The 24703-nt window shown below is 47.4% G+C and overlaps 1 protein-coding gene across 3 annotated transcripts in view; it reads left to right on the top strand.

Moving 5' to 3' along the window:
- The window catches only part of LOC146839628 (membrane-spanning 4-domains subfamily A member 15-like), a 111634-nt gene extending 95819 nt beyond the window's left edge, over positions 1-15815 (top strand). For all 3 annotated transcript variants that reach the window (XM_085651716.1, XM_085651713.1, XM_085651715.1), the window contains one exon: positions 15368-15815. In XM_085651716.1, coding sequence (XP_085507842.1) covers positions 15368-15520 — 153 coding nt within the window. In that variant the 3' untranslated portion in view covers positions 15521-15815. The remainder of the gene's footprint in view (positions 1-15367) is intronic.
- The last annotated feature ends 8888 nt before the right edge of the window (positions 15816-24703 follow it).

Below are 24703 nucleotides of genomic sequence, written 5' to 3'. Positions count from 1 at the left end.
ATACTTCATTTTCTAGATCAGTTCCTGTTCTTTTGGGAAGTCCCTCCTTGTTAGGGTAGCAGACTTTAAGCAAAACTAGGTTCAGGTTTCCCCATACCCAATTGTCTTGATAAACTACTGAATTTGAATCTAAGGAATTAATCAAACTAAACCATGCTCCACAGGAGCCATTGTGTGTGAACGGATACGGAAAGAGAGGCAGAACTCCCTTATAGTTCTGATAGGGAGGGAGTCGGCCACATATCCAACAATTTGTAGCATTGCTGGTCTGATGGGAATGATGTAACATACTAATGAAAGTGTTATTGCGCAGCGCAAATCTATAAGACAACTCATGCGGGGGTAATTCGCTAAAAGAATGTTCAGCAGTAACATTGTAAGCACGCTTAGAAATAGGGTAATACATATGTAGCAATACACTGATGATGATGATCAGAAGACTTAGAGAAAACAAAACTAATAATGTCACTATGCAGTGACTACGAAGTGATTTACAGTACGCATGTTTTTTAAGCTGTATCTGTCTATTTCTCTCTCTATTTCGGTCTAGAGGATACATGTCAGAGACAAATTCAACCGATTCACCTTGGAGAGGACTTAAACAATCAAATTGTCTGACTTGCTAGACCTTAGTTTCAGTTTATAGAGTTCGTTCTTCGTCTGTTCAACCAAGGGGAGCTTTGAGTCTGTCTGTGAGGGAATGCAGGGCTGAGTATTCACATCCGACGGTAGTCCATAAAATTTTTTGATGTGGCTCGAGTGCAACCACCCTTTACGTCCCTCAATCTTCACGGCTGTCCTTGTAGTTAGCAAGACGAGCTTGGGCGACTGCCACCTAGGCTCCAGCTGGGTCTTCCGGTCGAAATTCCTCACAAGAACCAGGTCACCTGGAACCACGTCATGGGGCTTCACCTCAGTGTTATCGGGAAAAGCTGCAGCTACCTGTGAACGACAAGATTGTAGTGCAGACATCAAGGAAGCCAGGTAACCTGTCAGCATATTACAGTCAACATCAGTTATTTTACGAGGTATAGGCGTCCCCCACATATTTGGTGGTCTACCGAAGATCACCTCATACGGGGATAGCCCTGTTCGAGAATGTGCTACCATTCTCATGTAAAAGAGTGCAACTGGTAAGGCTACTATCCAATCAACGCCTTTTTCTCTACATATTTTGGACAATCTAATTTTCAGAGTTTGATTATGGCGTTCCACGAGACCTGCTGCCTCGGGATGTCGGACACAGTGGAATTTCCATTGGTAACCTAACAAAAGTGAAACGTGTTTCATTAGTTCGGATGAGAATGGCTGGCCGTTATCTGAGTATACAACACGTGGTAAACCGTACCGTGGGAAGAATTCTCGAACTAACTGTTTGGCAGTAGTCGGGGCAGTGTAATCTGAAACCGGGTAGGCTTCTGTCCAACGGGAAAGAGCACAAACAACTACAAGAACATATTTGAATCCTCGACATCGTTCCATCTGGATATAATCCATCTGGAGGACTTCAAAAGGGTGATCAGGAGGTTGAAATCCACCCTGTTCTACGGGAATGCTTTTACCTGGGTTGAACTGACTACATATCATACAGGTACGAACTTTTTGTTTAGCTGCTGCTCGCAAATGTTTGTTAAACCAGATGTTTTGGATGCTGTCTAGCATAGCTTTCTCTCCTAGGTGCGCTGGACTATGTATTGTGTTAATGATGACTTGAACCATGGAGTCGGGAAGAAACCATATAGATTTTCCCTTAGTCATCCATCCTTGATCCGTTTGGGTCCCTCCTAATTCAGTCCATTTCTTTATTTCTTCTGGTGTAGCATGTGTCTGTATGTCAATTACATCAAGGGCGGGATCCTTAACTGTCATGCAATGTGTTGGTGTCGGAACTATTGTCTTTGTCGTGTCAGTTGTGTGAGTTTGAGCAGTCTGTCTAGCTGTTCTGTCAGCTAGGTCGTTACCCTGAGAAATGATATCGGTAACTTTCGTATGGGCTTTGCATTTCATAATCGATATTGCATTAGGTAGATGAATTGCATCTAATAAAGCTTGAATGAGGGGTCCGTGTTGGATGTGGGCACCGTGAGAAGTTAAATAACCTCTCTCTCGCCACAGCACGCCGAAGTCATGGACGACTCCGAATGCATAACGTGAATCTGTGTATATGTTGACTTTCTTATTTGTGGCTTGAATACAGGCTTGTGTCAGAGCGATGAGCTCTGCTGCTTGAGCTGACAAAGTGTTAATACAATTTGTTTCGATGACTTCAGTGTCTGTTGTGACTGCATACGCGGCCACTATCTCTCCTGTATTTGTTCTCATGCATGAACCATCTACATACAACGTCAGGTCTGGATCGGACAATGGGATATCTGTCAAGTCTTGTCTGGGTTTCGTCGTGATAGTAATGACTTCAATACAATCATGTGCTAATGGGTCTGTTCCGTTTACTGGCAAAAGTGTAGCAGGATTTAATGTATTACAACGTCTGATTTCTATGTGTGGCTGGAACAATGTCAATTCGTAACCAGTAAGTCTTGCTATAGTCAAGTGTTGTGTTTGCGTTCGGTTCAGAAGAACCTCCACTGCATGTGGTACTTGTACTGTCAATTGGTGTCCTAATACTATGGCGTCGCTTTGTCTGATTGCTAAAGCTGTTGCTGCCACTGATTTCAGGCACGCAGGAAGAGCCTGAGCTACGGGATCTAATGTACTAGAAAAATAAGCACAAGGCTTGTGTGATCCTGCTTGTTCCTGAGTGAGTACCGACAAGGCAGTACCTTCGCGTTCTGTAACAAAGAGTGTAAAATGTTTACTATAACTTGGTGTTGCTAAAACAGGTGCTTGACATAAAGCTTTCTTTAAGCTTTCAAAGGCATGTGTATGTTCTTGAGTCCAAGGGAGGACAGTCGATGTGGCTGCCTCCTGTGTTGTCAACTGAATGAGTGGTTTTGCTAGAAATGCGTTTTGAGGGATCCACTGCCTACAGTATGAAGTGAGGCCTATAAAAGCCCGCACCTCCTTTTGTGTCTTGAGTGGTGGCATGTTAGCAATTAACTGGATGCGGTCGGGTGTAAGCTGTCTTCCCTCCTTGGACAGCAAGTGCCCAAGGTAAACAACTTGCTGGACACAGAATTGCAGCTTAGAAGGGGACACCTTGTGCCCCTTGTCGGCTAGAAATCGTAAAACCGTCAGTGATGCTTTTTCACATTCAGGTTCGCTTCGAGCGGTGATCAGCAGATCATCGACATATTGAAGCAGGGCAGTGTTAACTGGCATGTGGATACTGTCAAGTTCTCGTTTTAGTGCTTGACTATAGATGCTGGGGCTTTCTGTGAATCCTTGAGGTGCGCGTGTGAATTTAAAACTTCGTCCATTTAAACTGAATCCGAACAAGTATTGACTTTCCGGATCGATTGGGACGCTAAAGAAGGCATTCTTGAGGTCAATTACAGTAAAGAACGTTGCTCCTGAATCAATAGCTGTTAGTAATGAAGAGATATCTGGGACCACGGGGTATTGTGGTACAATGCATTTATTTAATTCGCGCAGATCAATAACTAATCGATATACTGGCGGAGCTTTTGGATCCGTTCTTTTAAGAATCGGAATTATCGGGGAATTACATACATTTGAGTCGGTTTCCACAACCACTCCTTGTGCAATGAGCTCGTCAATGATTTGCAGTAAAGCCACTACAGCATCTGGTGGTAACTTGTATTGTCGCATTCGTGGTAGTACCACTCCTGTTTTTAGTGTGACTCGATATGGTGTAATGTTCATGCAACCAACATCAGTGGGGCCTTGTGCCCATAAATGTGTAGGTAAATTCTGCAGCCGGTGATCCATGTCTCTGGACACGTAGTGACCTTTGAAGTCACGTAAAAATAATCGTACTCCTTCCGGAGAACAACATATTATAGCTCCTAGAGCTTTCAAAGTTTTTATACCTAACAGGTTTTCTGGACATGATTTGGTAAGCAATAAATCTGTAGTTCGTGTCAATGGACCAACCGTAAGTGGAAGGGGTTGCGATACTTCATTAATGATAGGCTTTCCTGAGAATCCAAGGGAAATATTCTGTGAGCCTGAGAGGGGTGCCCCTGGAACTTCACTGCGTCGTATAGTTGTTCTGCTGGCCCCTGTATCAAGTAAAAACTTTCTGTCTTCCCTTAATAGTTCACTATGTACATAAGGTCCCTCTTGGTCTACAGGAACCTCGATAAGGGGTAAGCCAACTTCCCTCTCTAGGCTATTTCATGTGTATCGCTGATAATCGGGATAATCTGCTTGTGCATACTGATACATCTGTTGCGTTGTTGCTTGTGCGGCAGCAATAGGCTGCTGCTGTGATGTGGCTACGGTCTGTTGTGGAGCTGCCTGTTGTGGAGCTGGCCTAGATTGTGCATGCTGAGGGATTTGTGTTTGGTTCTGATCCTGTCTAGGTGGACGTGGTCTCTCCTGGGTTTTACCCGTGGCAATATTATGTTTCAGAACTGCACAATCGTGTATATAATGACCTGACTGTTTACAATAGTTGCATGTCCCTTTCACAGGACCTGCGGAATCACCCTTTTTATGACCATCAGCTGGAACTGACTGAGCCACAAGCATTTTCATTTTCGTGTCTTTCATACGTCTGTGTTCATGTTCTTGTTCCTCTCTAATTCTATTGTGGTGATATTGTAACATTTGTAACATCTGTGACGGGGTGTTACCTTGCCAGGTACTCTCGAATTTCAATACTCTATTCTTAACTTGGGGCAGGGAATTTTCAACTAATTTTGTCACAAACAGATGTGGATATGACTCGCTACTTGCTTTTATGCCACTATTTATACCAAAACATTTTTCAAATCGGGAATAGAAATCACTAGTGTCTTCATCTTGCTTTTGTTTACAGGCTGAGATTGCACCCCAGTCTTCCTTTTTCGTAGTTAATAAACGTGGCAGTACCTGCACTAGTAATCCTGGTAGTGCTGTAGTCTTTTCCCCAAGCCCTGAACCTGGAGCTCGGGCCTTTTCTTCGGTTTCTAATGCTGTCCAATCTATCTTTTGGTCTCCCACCTCCCAATCCTTTTCTTTGAGTTTTTCGTAAATACCAGCAGGCATTAATACTTTTAATATTTTCATAATGTCAGGGTAGGTATACTCTCCCATGAGTAACATGTCTTTTATCTCACGGTGGAAACCCGCTGGGTCTTTGTCATGGCTAGGTACTACTTTCTTCATTTCTAATAATTCAATTTTAGTTATGGGCGTGTACACAAACACGCGTTTGAAATTATCATCATCAATTTTAATAGGGTGTACTTCGCGTAAGGGATTCTGTCTGTCCATGTAATACGTTGTTCTTTCTTTGATGGGAACCGAGACATGTTCTGGGCATACGAAAACAATATACTGGTTTCGAAGTTCTAGAATTTCTTTAATTAAATCAGTACCTGAACCTCTCCATCTATTCGTGAGTAATTCTGTCAATATGTCAGGTAGGGGACCAGGATCGGAGTGTTGGCTTTTATATAATATAAGGAGTTGTTGAATCATGTATATACCAGCTAAACGCTGTTCGTCTGGGGTAAGGTTCAAAAACGTGTGTGCTAGTGCATCATCACTGTATTTTCCGGGACTGTCAGCCCATAGTACTGCTGACCTGGCTAATTCTTGTTCATCCATAGAATCAAGCATATGATACCCCCTTCGGTCTCGGAGTAATTTATCAGCGGCTTGGAATAAGTGTTCAGGAGACCTTATATTTAACATAGGGGTTTGGAAATTTCTGTTACATTCTGGGCGTATCGGACGTATTGGATCATTAAAGCATCTGGTATTATTATGAGATCTTCCTCTACCTACATAAGCCATCGTTTCTAATTGTCCTGCGGCCATTTCTGATTCTTGCTCCTCCTCTCCCTCTGATTCAGTTCTGTCTGCTTCTAATCTTTCTTTATGTATTCGTTCTACTTCTTTGCGGATCTTTCGGCACATAGCTACTATACACGTCTGTTTATCATGTCTCCCCTCTAATATATTCTGGCCCCATTTGGCAAGTTTTTGCATGGTATCATGATCTACCTCAGGCCTGTCTTGGTTCCTGATCACGCAGTTTATGAAGAAGCGTAACAGTTGCCTCTGTACATCCACTTTCTGGTATTCCATGGCTTCGTTAATACTTTCAGGGCCTCGCCCTGATTGGACAAAGTGATATATATTGTCTAGATGCTCAACCATTCCTGGTATCGTCGTTAAATACATTGTAGCTCGTCGTATACGTAGTGATGACAGTAGCAGTCTGTCCTGTTTACCTGGCACTGGATCATATCTACAATCCACAAGATGGTCTTTAAACATGTCGGAAGTTGCTAGTTGGGGTGTACGTTGGAGTGCTAAATCTCTAAGAGATAATTTATTTCCTCGCGGCGGCGTGGCAAAAATGTCTGTCGTACCTCCTGTAGCACCGTCTGAGGTACTGGGCACGAAAGGATTTGTTGGATGTAAGATAGAAACTATAGATGCGGGAAAGGCGGTAGAAACAGATGGGCCTGTTGGAATGTGTGTAGGAGTTTGTTGTTGCGGGGATACAGACGGATGATCTTGGCGTTGAACACCATCGGCAAGCGGTGTGTGTGGTGTGGTATTAACATATTCGGGAGCTACATCGTCTAGATAGGAAGAAAGGAAAACATCTTTTGCTGTTTTGGGATGTGCTTTTATCGGGAGCAATGGAGGTGGCAAGTCTTTTGGTATTTCCGGGGTAGCCTTAGGTAACCCTTCGGCCAGAAGAGGATACATACCATTCATAAGGGTGTTTCTTTGTCTGTCTATTTGTTCTGCTTTTACTCGGGTACCTTCCTCAATTAATATATTTTCTCGGGCTTTATTTGAATTTTCCCTACTTTTCTCTTCCTGTCTGAGCGCCTTTTCTGTACGTCTATATGATTCTTTACGCCATAATTCAATGGCATCTTTCTGTGACTGTCTGGCTTTCTTTTTCCATAATTCTTCTTCTACTCTCATGATGCAATCTGAATCCCAGGTCCCAGCTGCGGGCCACCTCTGACTTTCTGGTAAATCCTTGGTGTAGTCCACCCATAAATCAAGAAATAATACGGCATCTAGGCCATGCTTATGATACATAAAGTACCCTGGAGTGTCCCTAGGTGGAATGGGAACAGCTTCTTCGAGTACCCCTTTTCTAGTTTTGATCTGTCTTAATTTTGAAAAGAGCGGCATTTTTAGACCTGGTTACTTAATCTTGAACACACTTAATACAATAAACACAATAATGAACAATCATTCACACCACAATATGTAGAACGTATTAAAACATTTAACATTTAACATTTAACGAACAATGATAACTAATAGGAAACTAGTTACTGGCATAATACTAACACTGGATGATACTGAATTATATACAAGACATACTAGATATACTGCTAAACAGTACAGATACACTGCTGAAACAGTGCAGACCGGATTTGTGTACCCAAACCCGTCTTGACCGGCACAAACTATGTGCACGTCTAAATGCCTCCCTGGCAACGGTACTCACCGGGTAGCACGGAACGGAAGGCCTCGGAACTGAACTGGACTGGACCGGACTGGACTCGACTCGACGCGGAACTTCGGAACCTGGTGGGCCTCTGTATACCTCGGATCTTGCTCTCTCAGCTAGGCTCTGGTCGGGATACTTCGCACTTCTCACCGCCTCGTCTGGGTGTTGATCGCAGCCTCAGTCACCCCCGCTTGGCCGGAGGGAGATACAGGAAATCCTGCGGGTACGCGTTGTTATCCGTCCAGCTGTGGCAGGAGACCGGGCCTGCAACGCACCTCCGGCGCGTGAGATGAGAAAGTGTCCCTGTTCGGGCGCCATTTTATGTGGTAAATATTTAATTACCTGTACTATTTTTGATGCGGTAAAATCTAGTAAGAATAACTCAGTAAAATAAGAGGCAGAATCCGTGGTATGAGAGGTTCTGAAAGGCTTTATTCCTCTATAAAGGAATTATGGTTCGAACCATAGGCATCAAATTCCATCACCACGAAGGTTCAGGAAGGGAAGGCAATACATTATTGACAGGTAATCATATATATATGAAATGTATTACAGTAAGACGGATGCAGGAGGCGTAACAGCTGATAAGACAGATAAAAATATACATACGTAATGGAAAAAGGCGTACATATAGGCGTAAACTAGGAACGTCATTATACATGATGTCACAAGTGGGTGGATCCATAAGAGAATCCTGCAATGTCAGCAGAAATACTTGGCAAAGATGCGCGCGCAGCCGCATGACATGTGATTGACGTGCAACTAGAGGGTGATGGGGACTTGACATTTAGCTCTACATGTGGAGACAGAAGTCTGGGGGGTCAAGTCAACCTAAGTCCCAAATCATATCTAATATCTAATATCTTATGTTTAAAGAACTGTGTTATCCAAAAGGAAAGGTCTCTCGAACGAAATCTATTCTATACTGACTGTTAGTGCGTGTACAAACGTCTAAATGTCTACATGAGATGCGAGGGAGCAGGAATCTTCCATGGTAACAGGGGCTATGAATTACTTGCATGAGGACAGTGAGGCCGGGCCCTTTGCTCGGTAGCTGGAAGAATGTTTACCTAAACTACTAGACAGGAATGCATTGGATGAGGAGCGGAGCAGATAATCTTGAAGGTGAAATACAGTTTTTGGCAGGCAACAGGCCGAGTCAGGCACCGTTAGCCGCGCAAGGAGTAGGACAAAGTTCATGGATACAGATGTGAGCTCAGACTGGAGCTGTCAGAGGTAGAAGGCAGGAAAAGCTTGGTGGCCGAAATCAGGGCCTACTCGCCTGAACTGTAAAATGGGGAAAGTGAACCACATAAAGTCGGTGGCCTTTCATACTTAGGAACGGAATATCCGACCCATTCATGGCGGATCTGAAAGAGGACATGTTGACGGTGGACGCACATGTATTTGCGTCTTCATAACTGGAACTGGAGGGAACATACATGTACTTGTAGCATATACATGGAGCCGTTGGGGTCTAAGATAGGGGACATAACTGATCATAAAATTAATATTTCCTCACCGAGCTCACCGCAGCGGATGCGGTTGCCACCCCGAAAAGGCAAGCCCTCGGGCACCGCAAGGCACCGAGACCTTCGGCGCCGACATCGAAGGCCATAACCTCCGCAGTTAAAATGGCCACCCCAGCTACGTCAACATCTAGCGCAACGGCGCCGACTAAGTCCTCGACTACGTCAAGGGTCGATACCTCCCTTCAGACCGGTGACCCCCTTCCTGCAAAAAAGTCGGGGCTGGCCTCGACACCTACTACTACTACGGTGCCCGTCAAACCACCAACTGCGTTCACTGTGCAGCAGGTCTCCGCATCTTTGCAACGCATCCGTGACCGGGCAACCCTCCACTCTATTTCGGGTCCCGACACGCCCAAACCCTGTAAAGCGCACTCGGAGCCAACCAACATTACGTTTGGGTTGCCACCGGCCTCGGCACCGAAACTATTCGAAATTCGGACACGTGTCCTCCACACACAGTCCACCACCTCTGGCCTTACAGAGCAAGACTCTTCGGGCCACAATTTATCGACGCCGACACTGGCAGGTTAATGCTCCACAAGCGCAAAATAACGCCAGTTAGGGAAGAGGAGCCCTACAAAATTCCTCTTAAACGCAAACTGCCAGCGGGGCCGGAACCAGTGCTCCAGGAACACTTCCAACCCTTCCATCCAGATCCGCAGTCCTTTTCTCCTACCCCTTCCGAATCGGACGCAATACAGGACTATGGCGGGGAGGATACCATCTACCCTGGGGACGTAGATCCTGATGAGCACCTACAAGACCCGGATCAGGCATGGGATGACCCCACAGACCAAGGTGTCGCGCCACATACCCAAGATGCGCAGCTCTATAACGTAAAAACGTCTCCCACAGGGGACACAGCTGCCTTTAATGCCCTCATCGAACGGGCTGCTGCTCATCATGGGGTGGAACTCCATTCTGATGCCATTGAGGAAGACTTCTTGCTTGACACTTTCGCATCTTCAGAAAGAACTGTCAAAACTCTGCCCATGTTGAAAGGGGTTCTCAAACCTGCCAAAGACATTTTCAAGGACACCACAAGAGCACGGGTGTTAAATCCCAGGATTTAAAAAAAGTACAAGCCTGCACCCGGTGACCCTAAATACATTAGGGGTCAGTTGCCATTAGACTCCATGGTGGTTGCCAATGCTCGCAAGAGAGCCCACTCACAAACGACTGGTGATGCTCCTCCCCCAGACAAGGAGTCAAAAGTACTAGAAACATCGGGCAAACGCATTGCAGCGCAAGCAGCGAACATCCTGCGCATTGCCAATACACAGGCACTCCTGGCACGTTATGACAGGTCACATTACGACACGCTGGAGTCACTGCTCCAACATCTACCAGATGAGTATAAAGAGTCAGCGGAGCTACTCATCAGAGAAGGACAACTCCTCACTAATGCATCCATAAAATGCGCACTTGACGCAGCTGACACACCAGCTAGGGCAATAAACACGAGTGTCATGCTACGACGCCATGCCTGGTTGCGAATCTCAGGCTTCAAACCCGAGATCCAAAACAATATCCTGAACTTACCAGTTAACACAGAATACTTATTTGGCTCAGACGTTGACACTACCCTAGAAAAAATAAAGAAAGACACTGCGAAATCAATGGGGGCTCTGCAGACGCAGCAATTTCGTAGTGGCTCCTTTCGTCGCACCGGAAATAGGGGAGCAACAAGGGGTCAGGGGTCACAACAGCAGTATGCTATAAGTGGCACACAAAGCACTTATGACAAAAACAACAGGGGTGGATATCGTGGATCCAGCACCAAAGGCAGGGGACGTGGCTATGGCAACACCAGGTCCTCTCCAAAAAACAAACAGTGACGCCCTCTCCTTACCCCCCGACCACATAACACCTGTCGGGGGACGACTCCAGCTGTTCCTGTCCGCGTGGAAGAACATCACCACAGACAGGTGGGTCAGGGACATCATCCAGCACGGGTACTGTCTAGAACTAACTTCCACTCCACCCAACATACCACCAAAGCACCGTCCTATGTCAGCCGAGCACTTGCCTTTATTCCAGCAAGAAGTGCTAGCTATGCTCGCAAAAGGGGCAATAGAAGTGGTGCCCATTGACCAGCAGGGAACAGGGGTGTACTCTCTGTACTTCTTAGTCCCAAAAAAGGACGGGTCGCTCAGACCTATTCTAGACCTACGACCCCTAAACCTATATATTCTGTCAGAGCATTTCCATATGCTCACCCTCCAGCAGGTTCTCCCACTACTCAGTCAAGGGGATTTCCTAGCCACGCTAGACCTGAAGGATGCATACTTCCACATACCCATACACCCTTCACACAGGAAATACCTCAGGTTCATTATTCAAGGGAATCACTATCAGTTCAAAGTTCTCCCCTTCGGAGTAACAACAGCACCCAGGGTCTTTACCAGGTGCCTGGCGACAGTGGCCGCGCATCTGCGAAGACAAAACATTCACGTCTTCCCTTATCTGGACGACTGGCTAGTTCAGGCCAAGTCAGCACAACAATGTGCCGCCCACATGTCCCACACCATTCACCTTCTTCACTATCTGGGATTCTCACTAAATTACTCAAAATCACATCTCCAACCTGCCCACGTGCAACAATACTTAGGCGCCACAATCAACACTCTGGCTGCCACAGCTCAGCCTACTTTAGTGAGAATCAACAGCATGCACCTGCTGATCTCAAAATTCAAACCTCAACACTCCCTTCCTGCGCGAGTGTTCATGCAGGTGATAGGCATGATGGCCTCCTGCATTTTCATAGTCCCGCACGCGAGACTACATATGCGCCCGCTTCAGGAGTGCTTGGCACGTCAATGGAATCAGGCTCACGGGCAACTAAAAGACCTAGTGTTGGTGAGCGGTCGGGCATACAACTCTCTGCATTGGTGGAATACACAAAACCTTTGCAAGGGCCGACCGTTCCAAGAGCCTGTTCCACAAATCATACTGACAGCGGACGCGTCTCTCCAGGGATGGGGAGCGCATGTGCTCAATTACACAGTGCAGGGACTATGGACGACACAACAAAAGAAGATGCACATCAACCTTCTGGAACTGATGGCAATCTTCCTAGCCATGAAGGCATTCAAAGTACACTTGTGCAACAAAGTTGTGTTGATCCGGACGGACAACATGACTGCCATGTACTACATACAAAAGCAGGGAGGAACACACTCTCCACAGTTGTCTCATCTGGCTCAGAGCATGTGGAAGTGGGCCATTCAGAGGAACATGTTCCTCATGGCGGAACACCTCCCGGGCAAGGACAACCAGATGGCGGATCTGCTCAGCAGACACAGCCACCAGATGCACGAGTGGGAGCTACACCCATCAGTTATCCAACCATACTTCCAGCAGTGGGGTCATCCAGAGATAGACCTATTCGCCACAAAAGAAAACACAAAATGCCAAAGCTTTGCCGCCAGGTTCCCACACCCACAGTCGCAGGGCAATGCGATATGGATGAACTGGTCTGGCAAATTTGCGTACGCTTTTCCCCCAGCACCATTAATACCGCTGGTGGCGCGCAAACTGAGGCAACACTCACTGACCCTTATCCTAGTTGCTCCAACGTGGGCACGCCAGCCGTGGTACACCACCTTTCTGGAACTCTCCGTGGTGCCTCATCAAAGACTGCGGATAAAACCAGCGCTTTTAACTCAGAACCTTGGCGAAATTCAGCACCCAGATCCCCAACAGCTGAACCTGGCGATCTGGCTCCTGAGGTCTTAGAGTTTGGCTACCTAAACTTACCACCTGACTGTATGACTATCATCAAAGAAGCCAGGAGACCCACTACTAGAGCCTGCTATGCGGCCAAATGGAAAAGGTTTGTCATTTACTGCAACAACAATGACATTAACCCACTGGACGCGTCTATTCAAAACATCATATGCTACCTCTTACACCTATACCGCTGTAATCTGGCATACAACTCAATACGCATCCATTTAACCGCGATAGCAGCCTACCTCCAAAACAGGCAGCACCTCTCCTTATTCAAAGTACCTGCCGTTAAAGCGTTCTTAGAGGGACTCAAACGAGTGATTCCCCCAAGACACCCACCAGCACCAGTGTGGAACCTCAACTTGGTCCTCACCAGACTGATGGGTCCGCCCTTTGAACCTCTCCATTCATGTGAGATTCAATTCCTCACCTGGAAAGTGGCTTTCCTAGTGGCCATCACTTCCTTAAGGAGAGTTAGTGAACTCCAGGCACTAACCATTCAAGAGCCATTCATTCAGGTCCACGCAAACAGAGTTGTACTACGCACCAACCCCAAGTTCATGCCCAAAGTCATATCACAGTTCCACATTAACCAAACTATCGAACTGCCCGTTTTCTTTCAAAATCCGCAAAATGTCGCAGAAAGAATGCTCCATACACTAGATGTAAAGCGGGCTCTCATGTACTATATTGACAGGACAAAGGATTTTAGAAAAACTAAACAACTCTTCGTTGCCTTCTCTCCACAACACAAGGGCAACGCCATTTCCAAAGCAGGAATAGCCAGATGGATCGTTAAATGCATTCAGATTTGCTATCACAAAGCTAAACGCACATTAACGGTTCCCCCACGAGCCCACTCAACACGAAAGTTAGGGGCATCCATTGCTTTCCTAGGAAACATCCCTTTACACGAAATTTGTAGAGCAGCCACATGGTCCACTATACATACATTTACCAAACACTACTGCGTAGATGTACACTCAAGACAGCAGGCAGCTGTAGGACAGGCTGTTCTCAAAACTCTTTTCCAAACTGCTGCAGCTGGCACGGGTGGCTGCCGCTAAGGGAGGTACTGCTATATATTCTATGCACAGATATGAATTCAGCAGCCCACATGCCTCGAACTGATTATGCTACTTACCAGTATGCATCTGTTCTTGGCATGTAGGGCTGCTGACATTCATATCGCCCACCCTCCTCCCCGGCGCCTGTCGCGGCTGCAGCACTCAGAATTTCTGTATAGCATGGTCATCATTTCCTGTATCTACTCCATCACTGCCACAATGGCGAAAAACAATCTAAGGATGGAGAGGATGCCCATGCACACTGTAGTCCAGGGGAGGAGCCACCTATCTTGTGATACTTCGAAGACTCTTCCAGGACAACAATGTGCAATCATCTAGACCCAACACTAGGCGGCGATCTATGCACAGATATGAATGTCAGCAGCCCTACATGCCAAGAACAGATGCATACTGGTAAGTAGCATAATCAATTTCTCAAGTTTCTATTAACGTGTGCAGAAATGGACCCTAAAACGACAGGTTTTAAGCAGTTTTGTAACTGTCCCTGGCAGTCATTGCTTTAAACTTTCCAGATCCAGTCAGACACCTGGGAAAATCTCAAGGTGAGGAATCTGCGGTTAGAATGAATCTCTACCACAACATTTGCTTTACCAAAGGTAAGTAACTTGTTCCCCAATACCTTTACATCTACTTAACAACATGTGATATATGGGTTTACCAGATCACTCTATGTACAACAAAACTGCATCTAGGCAAGGTGTCTTGTATTTACAAATCATTATCTGGTGCATTGGTTCTGTTGAAGCAAAGAAAGAGTACAATTCCCAGAATGCACAGGATTTTGTAATGAAAGTAAAGCATAAAAAAATGGTGATGGGTGACCTGCATACTTGGGTCAAACTTGAAGCATGTTGACATTTTTATATTCCTGCTTTAATACCTTTTCTGTGAATGTTGTGTTGTATTCCTACTTTTAAACAATGTTCATCTCCTACATACATTCTTTATTTGTTTTTCTAAGTTGGCCAACAGTATTTGATTACTTGGCCAAGAACTGCATCCATTCCGTAGATTGCAGACCTGTTGTAACAGCCTGCAATCTGTGCAAACGTCACATAGTTTCTGTCAACAAAAAGTAGTTCACCTATGAAATCAATCATCCATTAGCCTGTGAGAAAGCTGAACTTAATTCCTAAAGTCTTACAATTGCATCCCTCCGTCCCTCACGAAACCAATCACACACCAACAATTCTGCAAACTCCCGGTCCCTTTTGTGTGTTATTTTGTAGTAGTTTGGCAGTAATGGCATAAGTACCACTTCATCAAATCTAAGAAGAGGGGGTGGACATAGTTGATTTCACCTTAGCTGTTAGTGTTGCTGTTGGTGCAGTAATGGTAAGAGGTGGCATCAAAACATATCCTCAAAGCTCTCTAAGTAGTGCGGTGTTAATGATATTGATACTGATGTTATAGGCAGTGATCACATGTGCCTTAAGTAACACAGTCCCTTTTTGCAGCCTCAGCGGATGGAATACAACGCTTATGCTCAAGGTTCAGACGCCCCCTCCGGGCACGCTACTGGACCACCGCCAGATTACTATGCCAACCTCTCTGAAGACGGGAAGTGGCCCTCCTATGGCGCAACTGGCTTGCCACCAAAGAACAACTGAGATGTGCTGACTTACATACCTGTGACAAAACGATCACACATATTCACTCATTTATTAATTATGGTTTCTATTTTTCATAGACAATCATTTAAAAATAATTTTTAAGCAATACCTTCAGTTGAAGTGTGGGATTTAAACAGCAGTAAAGGTTAAGGTTTGAAGATTATCCAGGGATTTAGAGAGGGGTTGACTAATCGTGGGAGAAATAACTCTCCAATTAATATCTTCTTCATTTAAGCAAACGTTAAATCATTTTTTTATTATCTAAATAATAAAATTTATTTTTCTATTTGTATATTATTTTTGTGACGTTTGTCTTATATATTTGCATTAATCTACTATTAGGGGTTGTTATCCACTTGTTGACTCTTTAACTTTTCAGTGTTTCTTACCAGCATCTCTCTGTGGTTTGGATTGCAGCTGTCTGCTTTATCTAATCTGTGTTTTAACATGTGGATTCTGATTAAACCTGAGCATTTATTGATGTTCATTTCACCTGTGCTTACACTCTATGGAGAGTTGTAGGGCTTACAAAAGGGTGCACATCCACCTGCCTGGGTACCAAGGAAGCCTAGGAGGAGTGCACAAACCAAAGCCCCTGGAAGTACCTGACCCTCTTTTGATCCTTTGATTACAGAGTCTTAAAGGGGTGGTGTTAGAGTTTCAGTGCAGACATTAGTCATAGGACACAGATGAATTAGAAACGGGGGCTGAAAATGCCGAGCCTTGAAAGAAAGTCTTAGATTGGCATTGTGGCCTTGGTAGAGTTAGCCGAAGTGAGACATATGAAGGTCACCTATCCCAGGGCTTGCTTCAGGACTACTCCATCTGCTCTTTGTCCAACCTAAACCTTTTCCAATTCAAGGAACAGGGTTTGCCCTGGAGGATATATGTCCCCTTAATCTTCATGTTTATGAAGTCAACTGTGGGGAGGCAATCACAAAATTAATATAGTTACCTGGAAAAATATTTACCAATGACTGAAAATAAGTTGCATTAAACATTCTGTAAACATGTCCAGATCAAACACTTTATATTGCTTGAGGTTTATTGTTTATTTTTCTGTTGAGCGTACCTTATCCGCAGAGGTGTTTTTGATTGAGAGCTATGCTACTTCACTCATGCATACATATACAAAGGTATGTTTGGAGTGTCAGCGTGTACAGTTGCTACCAGGGCCGGCTTTAGGGCAGTGCGACTGGTGCGGCAGCACTGGGCGCTGACCTGGAGGGGGCCGCTGTGTTTAGCATTACTTACGTTTAAAAGCTTCTGTGTGCGTTCAGCTTTCAGGAAGCAGCAAAAAACAAAATTCAAGATAACTCTTAGATTAATGTTCTTGCTAGAGGGAGAGAGCAAAGTTTTGTCTAGTAGCAGTTTTGACATTAAATAGCACGGAGCGTTATGCCTGCTGCAAAGACCAGATCTGTATTTTATGTGGATAGTCGAGTGGATTAGTTAAGCTAGGCTTTACCATTGCTTTAAAATAAATGAAATGTATGTGGGAGAGGGGCTATGGAGAGGTGAGGGGCACTAGCCAGGTGGTAGTGAGAAAATCAGAGGAGGAGGTAATTGGGGGGCGCCAATAAAGATTGTCGCACCGGGCGCCACCCGCACTAAAGCCGGCCCTGGTTGCTACTGTTGTTTATGATGTAGTTAGTAAGTTAGAGCTCATGTTGAGCAGTGAGGAGGTAGTCGTATTCCTGTTGTTACACCTGCCTGTTTGTAACTGCACTATTATCTCATGAGCTTGCATGATAGAAGGAGTTGGGGTATTTGTACCGAATGACTTGAGGCTACATATTCAAGACACACTGTAGTGCTTGAGGGGCAGTGGCGGCGCTGCTGATCCCCTGCCCTTTTTAGGGGTCGCGCCCTGCGTTGTAGCGCGCAGCACTGCTCGCGCAGGCGAGAGCCTTTTTGTCCGGGGTTTGAAAACGGACCCTGGAATCACACACGCTCGTGCGTGTGCTTTTCTTTTTGGGTTCCGCTATTGGGCTTTGAGTGCATGTTTTTTTTAAACAGAGCACGCAATAGGCCGAAGGCGGGCGCATTGCTCCGCCCATGGCCTGTTGGTGTCTGTTACGTGCACCAAAGCCCATGTGGTTTCAATTATTGTGCCCAGACACAGGCGCGATAATTGAAATCATATGGCTCGCTGTGGCGCGCGCGTGTGCACCACCAGCGGGTGTGTTTTTTGTTTTTTTAAATAGCGATCGCTTTCAGTGCCACTTGTTCAGCAACGAAATCCCTGCTTTGTTTTTGGGTCTAATCCTATTCTCTCCAGTACCACAAACAACCTTTTGACAGAGGACGTCTTTTCAGCATCTAACAAAAGAATTGCCGTTGGTTGAGTCACTCATTAGGCCATATCCAGAAAATTATGTAGCCGCCTGAGATTCAATCGTGTAGCTCTGTATGGCATAAATCCCCACAGATTAGCTCCCCCGTGACTCCCATCGGTTGTTTAGCATACATTTTGGCTGGAATTTGTGTTTCTATATTAAGCAGTAAGTTTGGACGATATGGACTACATTTATTCCTCGGCTTCCCCGCTGTATAAAGAAGTTGTTGGAGCTCCTCCAACAGCATACTGCTACAGACATGGGCATTGGGCTGGGGGTCTCCCATGCAGAGCCCTCCTTCGATCATCCGGCTGACAACTCTGGGCCACACACGCCACAGACAGCGAGGATGGCCCAGGCCGTCCAGCAGCACTTTGTCGTTATCAGCAGCCTCAGGTGACCGGACAGAACTGAACTCAAGTGAGCCAACCCTCACACTGTGTGTACTGTCAACCAACGATCAGATCAGGGCATGGTTTTCCCTCGCCCTCATACTCAGACGGAGTACGTGCACAACAGGACCATCTACCCTCACCAGGGGCCTGCCCAGCAGACACCCTCTAATGTCCTCAGGTCTGCGGCTGCCAGTCTTGCCATGCGACAGGTCAGTCACTCACCTGGGTGTGCGTAGGCCAGTGATTCCGCTGTCACTGGATTCGGTCACAGTGTTTTAAGTACCGACACCTCCAAAGCTGCCGCAATCAAGGTCCTTCTTAAGCGCATAGCTTCTGCGCTTTGATTTATGTGAGACAGCAAGGCAGTGGGAGGCTCAGAGGCAAGAGTTTGTTTGGCACACGCGGATTTGGGCAAAAACAAAGGCGAGTAAGTAAATACTTTCTCTTATCCTCCTTTATATTGTAATTAATCAATCACTCTCTCACTCTATCTGTTTCTCCCTCTCTTTTTTTTCAGACTGTTCACTCTTTTACATCAGCTCATGGAGTTATACATATATTATTTCATTTATTCTGACTAACAGCATCACCCTCTTGCAAGCGATGCAATTAATAAATCATGACACTCACACTGAAACCACCGCACTATGAAATGTGCATCTAAGAGGGTCCTGAGTTGTTCACGTGGGAATAATGAGAACAGCAGTGCAAACCCTAGGCATTAAACAAAGGTGACTAATGCTTAAGTGTGCTTCTAATCATTAGAAAAAAGTGTGCTGGTTAATATTGTGATTGTGCTAAAAAAGGGAACACAATCGCAAAATTCAGAGGTAAACTGCTAAACACTTTTAACATTCTCACTGCTACCAGCGAACGCGGCATCAATGAACTACCACTTTGAGGGACTTGAAAAAGACCTTTAGTGCATTGCAAAAAACTAAAAGTAATATACATAAATGTGTCAGTTGATGTCCCAAAACAACAGGCAAAAGGTTAGAAAAGTGAAAGAGTGAGTTTGAGTTTGAGTTTAAAATATTTGTAGAGCGCACGTACACCTGGCGGTTTCATGGCGCTATGAAGTACTGAGCCCAAGAGGGCAAGAGGGTCGGGGAGGAGGGGAAGAGTAGGACGATTATGATGGGAAGGCCTGTGAGAAAAGCAAGGTTTTGAGCGCCTTGTGGAAGTGCGGGTATTGAGTGGAAGATCTAAGGTGGGCGGGGAGAGAGTTCCAGAAGGCAGGGGCAAGTGCGGAAAATTTCGTGCCCCCCCCCCACTTTTTACGCCTAAAGTGGGAAACTGTCAGCAATTGTTGAGAGGATGAGCGTAATTCCCTGACGGGGGCGTAGGCTTTGATTTCCGAGGAGATGAACGCAGGGGTTACGCCAGCCCGAGCTTGAAAGGTGATACATCCTATCTTGAACTGAACTCGTTCTCGAATAGGGAGCCAGTGCAAGAACTTCAAGAGCGGAGTGACATGGTGGAATTTGGCCAGATTGTGAACCAGGCGGGCAGCCTGGTTTTGGACCAGTTGTAATCGGCGCATGCTGTAGGCGGGCATGCCGCAGTATAGAGCGTTGCCATAGTCTAGGCGGGAGATTACCATTGCCAGGACAATGAGTTTCAGGGCGGAAAAAGAAAAGAAACAGGAGACTTTGCGGATGGTGCGGAGTGAAAGAAAGGAGGAGGAAACCACGGAGCTGACCTGGGAGTGCAGAGTGAGTTGATCGTTCGGTTTGATCCCTAGAGTTTTCACGGAAGAAGAGGGAGGAGGGGGGGGACCTAGGGAGGGGGGCCAGAAGAGCGGGGTCCAGGGACTGGTGCAACCACCTGTCAGAACCAACTCAGTTTTGTCTGGGTTTAACTTCAGGTGGTTGTAATTCATCCAGTCCCGGATAAAGATCATAATAGACTGGAAATTCGCCATGGACTCAGGGGAGGGGGACAAAGTAAAAATAAGCTGGAGGTTGTCTGCGTAATTGTAGACGGAGACCTCCATTTGCTGAAGAGCAAAGATGAGAGGGGCAATGTACAAATTAAATAAAAGAGGAGAGAGGGAAGAACCCTGGGGGACCCCACATTGCACCTTCCGGAAGTCCGCCGAGTAATCGCCCAAGCGGACAGCCTGGGTGCGGTCCATCAGGAAGAAGGACAGCCAGACCAAAGCTGAGCCACCGACCCCCGCCGCTCCGACACGAGAGAGTAAGATGGAGTGATCAACCGTGTCAAAAGCGGCGGAGAGGTCGAGGAGTACCAGGGCCTGGGGGTGGTTAGTGTCCATGCTTGCTCTGAGGTTGTCAAGGACCGATAGCTCTACGGACTCCGTGGAGTGTGCGGGGCGAAACCCGGCCTGACGGGGGGCTAGCACTCCATTTTCCTCCACAAAGGTACTGAGAGCTCTGGTGACATGGCGCTCCAACACCTTCCCTAGGAAGGGCAGCAATGAGATGGGGCGATAGTTAGCGAGAGCGGAGGGGTCGGCGCCTGGTTTTTTGAGGATAGGGACAATGATGGCCGATTTTAGAGGTTGAATGACAGTGCCCTGGGACAGTGAGCTATTGAGAAATTCAAGAGGAGGCTGCGCACAGACCGAGTAAATGTGCCTCAGGATGTGGGCAGGGCAGGGGTCAAGAGGAGAGCCTGATTTAATCAAAGGGAGAAGGGAGAGAAAGGCTTCCTCAGTCAAGAGAGGGAAAGAATCAAGGCATGCCGCGACTAATGGACACTGGGGGTTGACGAAGGAAGGGGGGGGAGAAGGGATATTAGCTTTGATGTTAGAGATTTTGTCCAGAAAGTAAGAGTTAAGAGAATCACATAGGTCCTGGGAGGGGTTGGGTTTGAGGGTGGCTCTGTCGGAGTAAGCAAGGTCGTGAACAATAGAGAAAATTTCTCTGGGCTGGTTTTCAGCAGCCATGATTTTAGAGGAGAAATAGGCCGTCTTCATAGCCAAAATAGTTTTTTTTATATTGAGACAGGAGGATGGTATACTGGGTTTTGAGGTTAGGGCAGTAGTCACGTCGCCAGGCCCGCTCGGCATGGCGCACTGTGAGTTTTAGTGCCTTGAGTTCCTCGTTGAACCAGCGGTTGGCGTCGTTCGCACGTCTGGAGGACACCCGCCTGAGGGGAGCGACAGAGTCGCAGCCTGACAGGAGCCAGGAGTTGATGGAGTCGGCCTGTGCGGAGGATGACAGGCCGTGTAGGTCCAGACTAGATGCAAGGAGAGTGGCGGAGAGAGCGGGCACGTCCACCTTGCTCCATGAGCGCGCCCAGGTGTTTTTGGGGAGAGAGGGCTTGGAGACTAGGCTAAGGTGTAGGGAGAAGGACAACAAGAAGTGATCAGACCAGGTGCAGGGGGAGATGAGCAGGGAGGCTAGAGGGAAATTTAGGGACCAGATTTGATCCAGGATGTGGCCCTGAATGTGGGTGGGGGAGTGAACGTGAGAGTCAAAGTTGAGGGAGCGGAGGGTGTCTGAAAAGTCTTTCGAAATCGAGCATTCGGCGGGGTCGGACGGCCAATAGTTAAAATCTCCTAGTATCAAGATAGAGGCGTTGTTGACCGCTAGGGTGGCCACTAGATCTTGGAAGCCGGGGAGAAAGGATGGAGAAGGTTGGGGGGGTCGGTACATGAGCAGGCAGGTAAGTGGGACTCTAAAGGAGGGTGAGCGGACGACTAAAAAGTCTGATGATCCGATGAAAGGAAAGGATAACGGCTGAAAAGAGAATTCTTTGCGGGCGATCTGGGCGACGCCGCCTCCCGATTTGCCGGAGGGTCGGTCGGCGCGCAGAGCATAGTAAGCAGCGGGGAGGGCAGCTAACAGAGAAGGAAGGGAGTTGTCACAAAACCAGGTCTCTGTAAGGAATACGAGATCCGGTTTGTGCGAGTCCAACAAGATGAAGAGTTTGTGACAATGCTTAACTGCTGACCTGGTGTTAAGATAATAGACGGACAAAGTAGTGGGCGCTGAAAAGGGGGGGGGGCGCAAGGCCGTCAGTTCCAGTCTGTCGATGTGCGACATCACGGAGTCCTCCAAAGGCCACGGGCCTTGGAGGGTGTGGAGCTGAGTAGAAGAGTATTGAACAATCTGGGCGTGATGGATGGCCCCTGGGCCCGGTCGGCCGCGGACGGGCGCAGACGGGCTTACCTTTGGCACGCAGACGGCGCGCCCACTGCGCTCGTCCGCTGCGCGTCCGGAAGATGCACATGATTTATGGATAGGCGGCGGCGGGGGGACGTGGCCTCTGAAAGGGGCGTGGCCTCCGGGCTCGCGGGAATGGCGGCAAAACAAGTTTTGGGTAAGATGCCGCGGCAGCGCTGGATCCGCTGCGCGAGCAGAACTGGGCAAGGAGCGAAGTGAGTAATTTTTAACAAGATATACAAGTGACAGTCAATGATAAAAGTTTTAAAATCAGAGTCTCGCTCCCGGCTTCCGCCTCAGGAGCTCAGTGCTTAGTGGTCAGGCGCTTGTAATCAGCGTCTATTTGTAGGTTGGCGGCAGGTGGGCGTGGCCTCTGAAAGGGGCGTGGCCTCCAGGCTCACGGGAATGGCGGCAAAACAAGTTTTGGGTAAGATGCCGCGGCAGCGCTGGATCCGCTGCGCGAGCAAAACTGGGCAAGGAGCGAAGTGAGTAATTTTTAACAAGATATACAAGTGACAGTCAATGATAAAAGTTTTAAAATCAGAGTCTCGCTCCCGGCTTCCGCCTCAGGAGCTCAGTGCTTAGTGGTTAGGCGCTTGTAATCAGTGTCTATTTGTAGGTTGGCGGCGGGGGGCGTGGCCTCTGAAAGGGGCGTGGCCTCGGGGCTCGCGGGAATGGCGGCAAAACAAGTTTTGGGTAAGATGCCGCGGCAGCGCTGGATCCGCTGCGCGAGCAGAACTGGGCAAGGAGCGAAGTGAGTAATTTTTAACAAGATATACAAGTGACAGTCAATGATAAAAGTTTTAAAATCAGAGTCTCGCTCCCGGCTTCCGCCTCAGGAGCTCAGTGCTTAGTGGTCAGGCGCTTGTAATCAGCGTCTATTTGTAGGTTGGCGGCGGGGGGGCGTGGCCTCTGAAAGGGGCGTGGCCTCCAGGCTCACGGGAATGGCGGCAAAACAAGTTTTGGGTAAGATGCCGCGGCAGCGCTGGATCCGCTGCGCGAGCAAAACTGGGCAAGGAGCGAAGTGAGTAATTTTTAACAAGATATACAAGTGACAGTCAATGATAAAAGTTTTAAAATCAGAGTCTCGCTCCCGGCTTCCGCCTCAGGAGCTCAGTGCTTAGTGGTTAGGCGCTTGTAATCAGTGTCTATTTGTAGGTTGGCGGCGGGGGGCGTGGCCTCTGAAAGGGGCGTGGCCTCGGGGCTCGCGGGAATGGCGGCAAAACAAGTTTTGGGTAAGATGCCGCAGCAGCGCTGGATCCGCTGCGCGAGCAGAACTGGGCAAGGAGCGAAGTGAGTAATTTTTAACAAGATATACAAGTGACAGTCAATGATAAAAGTTTTAAAATCAGAGTCTCGCTCCCGGCTTCCGCCTCAGGAGCTCAGTGCTTAGTGGTTAGGCGCTTGTAATCAGTGTCTATTTGTAGGTTGGTGGCGGGGGGCGTGGCCTCTGAAAGGGGCGTGGCCTCGGGGCTCGCGGGAATGGCGGCAAAACAAGTTTTGGGTAAGATGCCGCGGCAGCGCTGGATCCGCTGCGCGAGCAGAACTGGGCAAGGAGCGAAGTGAGTAATTTTTAACAAGATATACAAGTGACAGTCAATGATAAAAGTTTTAAAATCAGAGTCTCGCTCCCGGCTTCCGCCTCAGGAGCTCCGTGCTTAGTGGTCAGGCGCTTGTAATCAGCGTCTATTTGTTGGTTGGCGGCGGGGGGGCGTGGCCTCTGAAAGGGGCGTGGCCTCCGGGCTCGCGGGAATGGCGGCAAAACAAGTTTTGGGTAAGATGCCGCGGCAGCGCTGGATCCGCTGCGCGAGCAGAACTGGGCAAGGAGCGAAGTGAGTCATTTTTAACAAGATATACAAGTGACAGTCAATGATAAAAGTTTTAAAATCAGAGTCTCGCTCCCGGCTTCCGCCTCTGGAGCTCAGTGCTTAGTGGTCAGGCGCTTGTAATCAGCGTCTATTTGTAGGTTGGCGGCGGGGGGGCGTGGCCTCTGAAAGGGGCGTGGCCTACGGGCTCGCGGGAATGGCGGCAAAACAAGTTTTGGGTAAGATGCCGCGGCAGCGCTGGATCCGCTGCGCGAGCAGAACTGGGCAAGGAGCGAAGTGAGTAATTTTTAACAAGATATACAAGTGACAGTCAATGATAAAAGTTTTAAAATCAGAGTCTCGCTCCCGGCTTCCGCCTCAGGAGCTCAGTGCTGAGTGGTCAGGCGCTTGTAATCAGCGTCTATTTGTAGGTTGGCGGCGGGGGGGCGGGGCCTCTGAAAGGGGCGTGGCCTCCGGGCTCGCGGGAATGGCGGCAAAACAAGTTTTG

Source organism: Triturus cristatus, chromosome 4_1 (genome assembly GCF_964204655.1).
Source record: "Triturus cristatus chromosome 4_1, aTriCri1.1, whole genome shotgun sequence".
Classification (NCBI taxonomy): Eukaryota; Metazoa; Chordata; class Amphibia; order Caudata; family Salamandridae; genus Triturus; species Triturus cristatus.
This window is presented reverse-complemented; position numbering and strand designations above follow the sequence as displayed.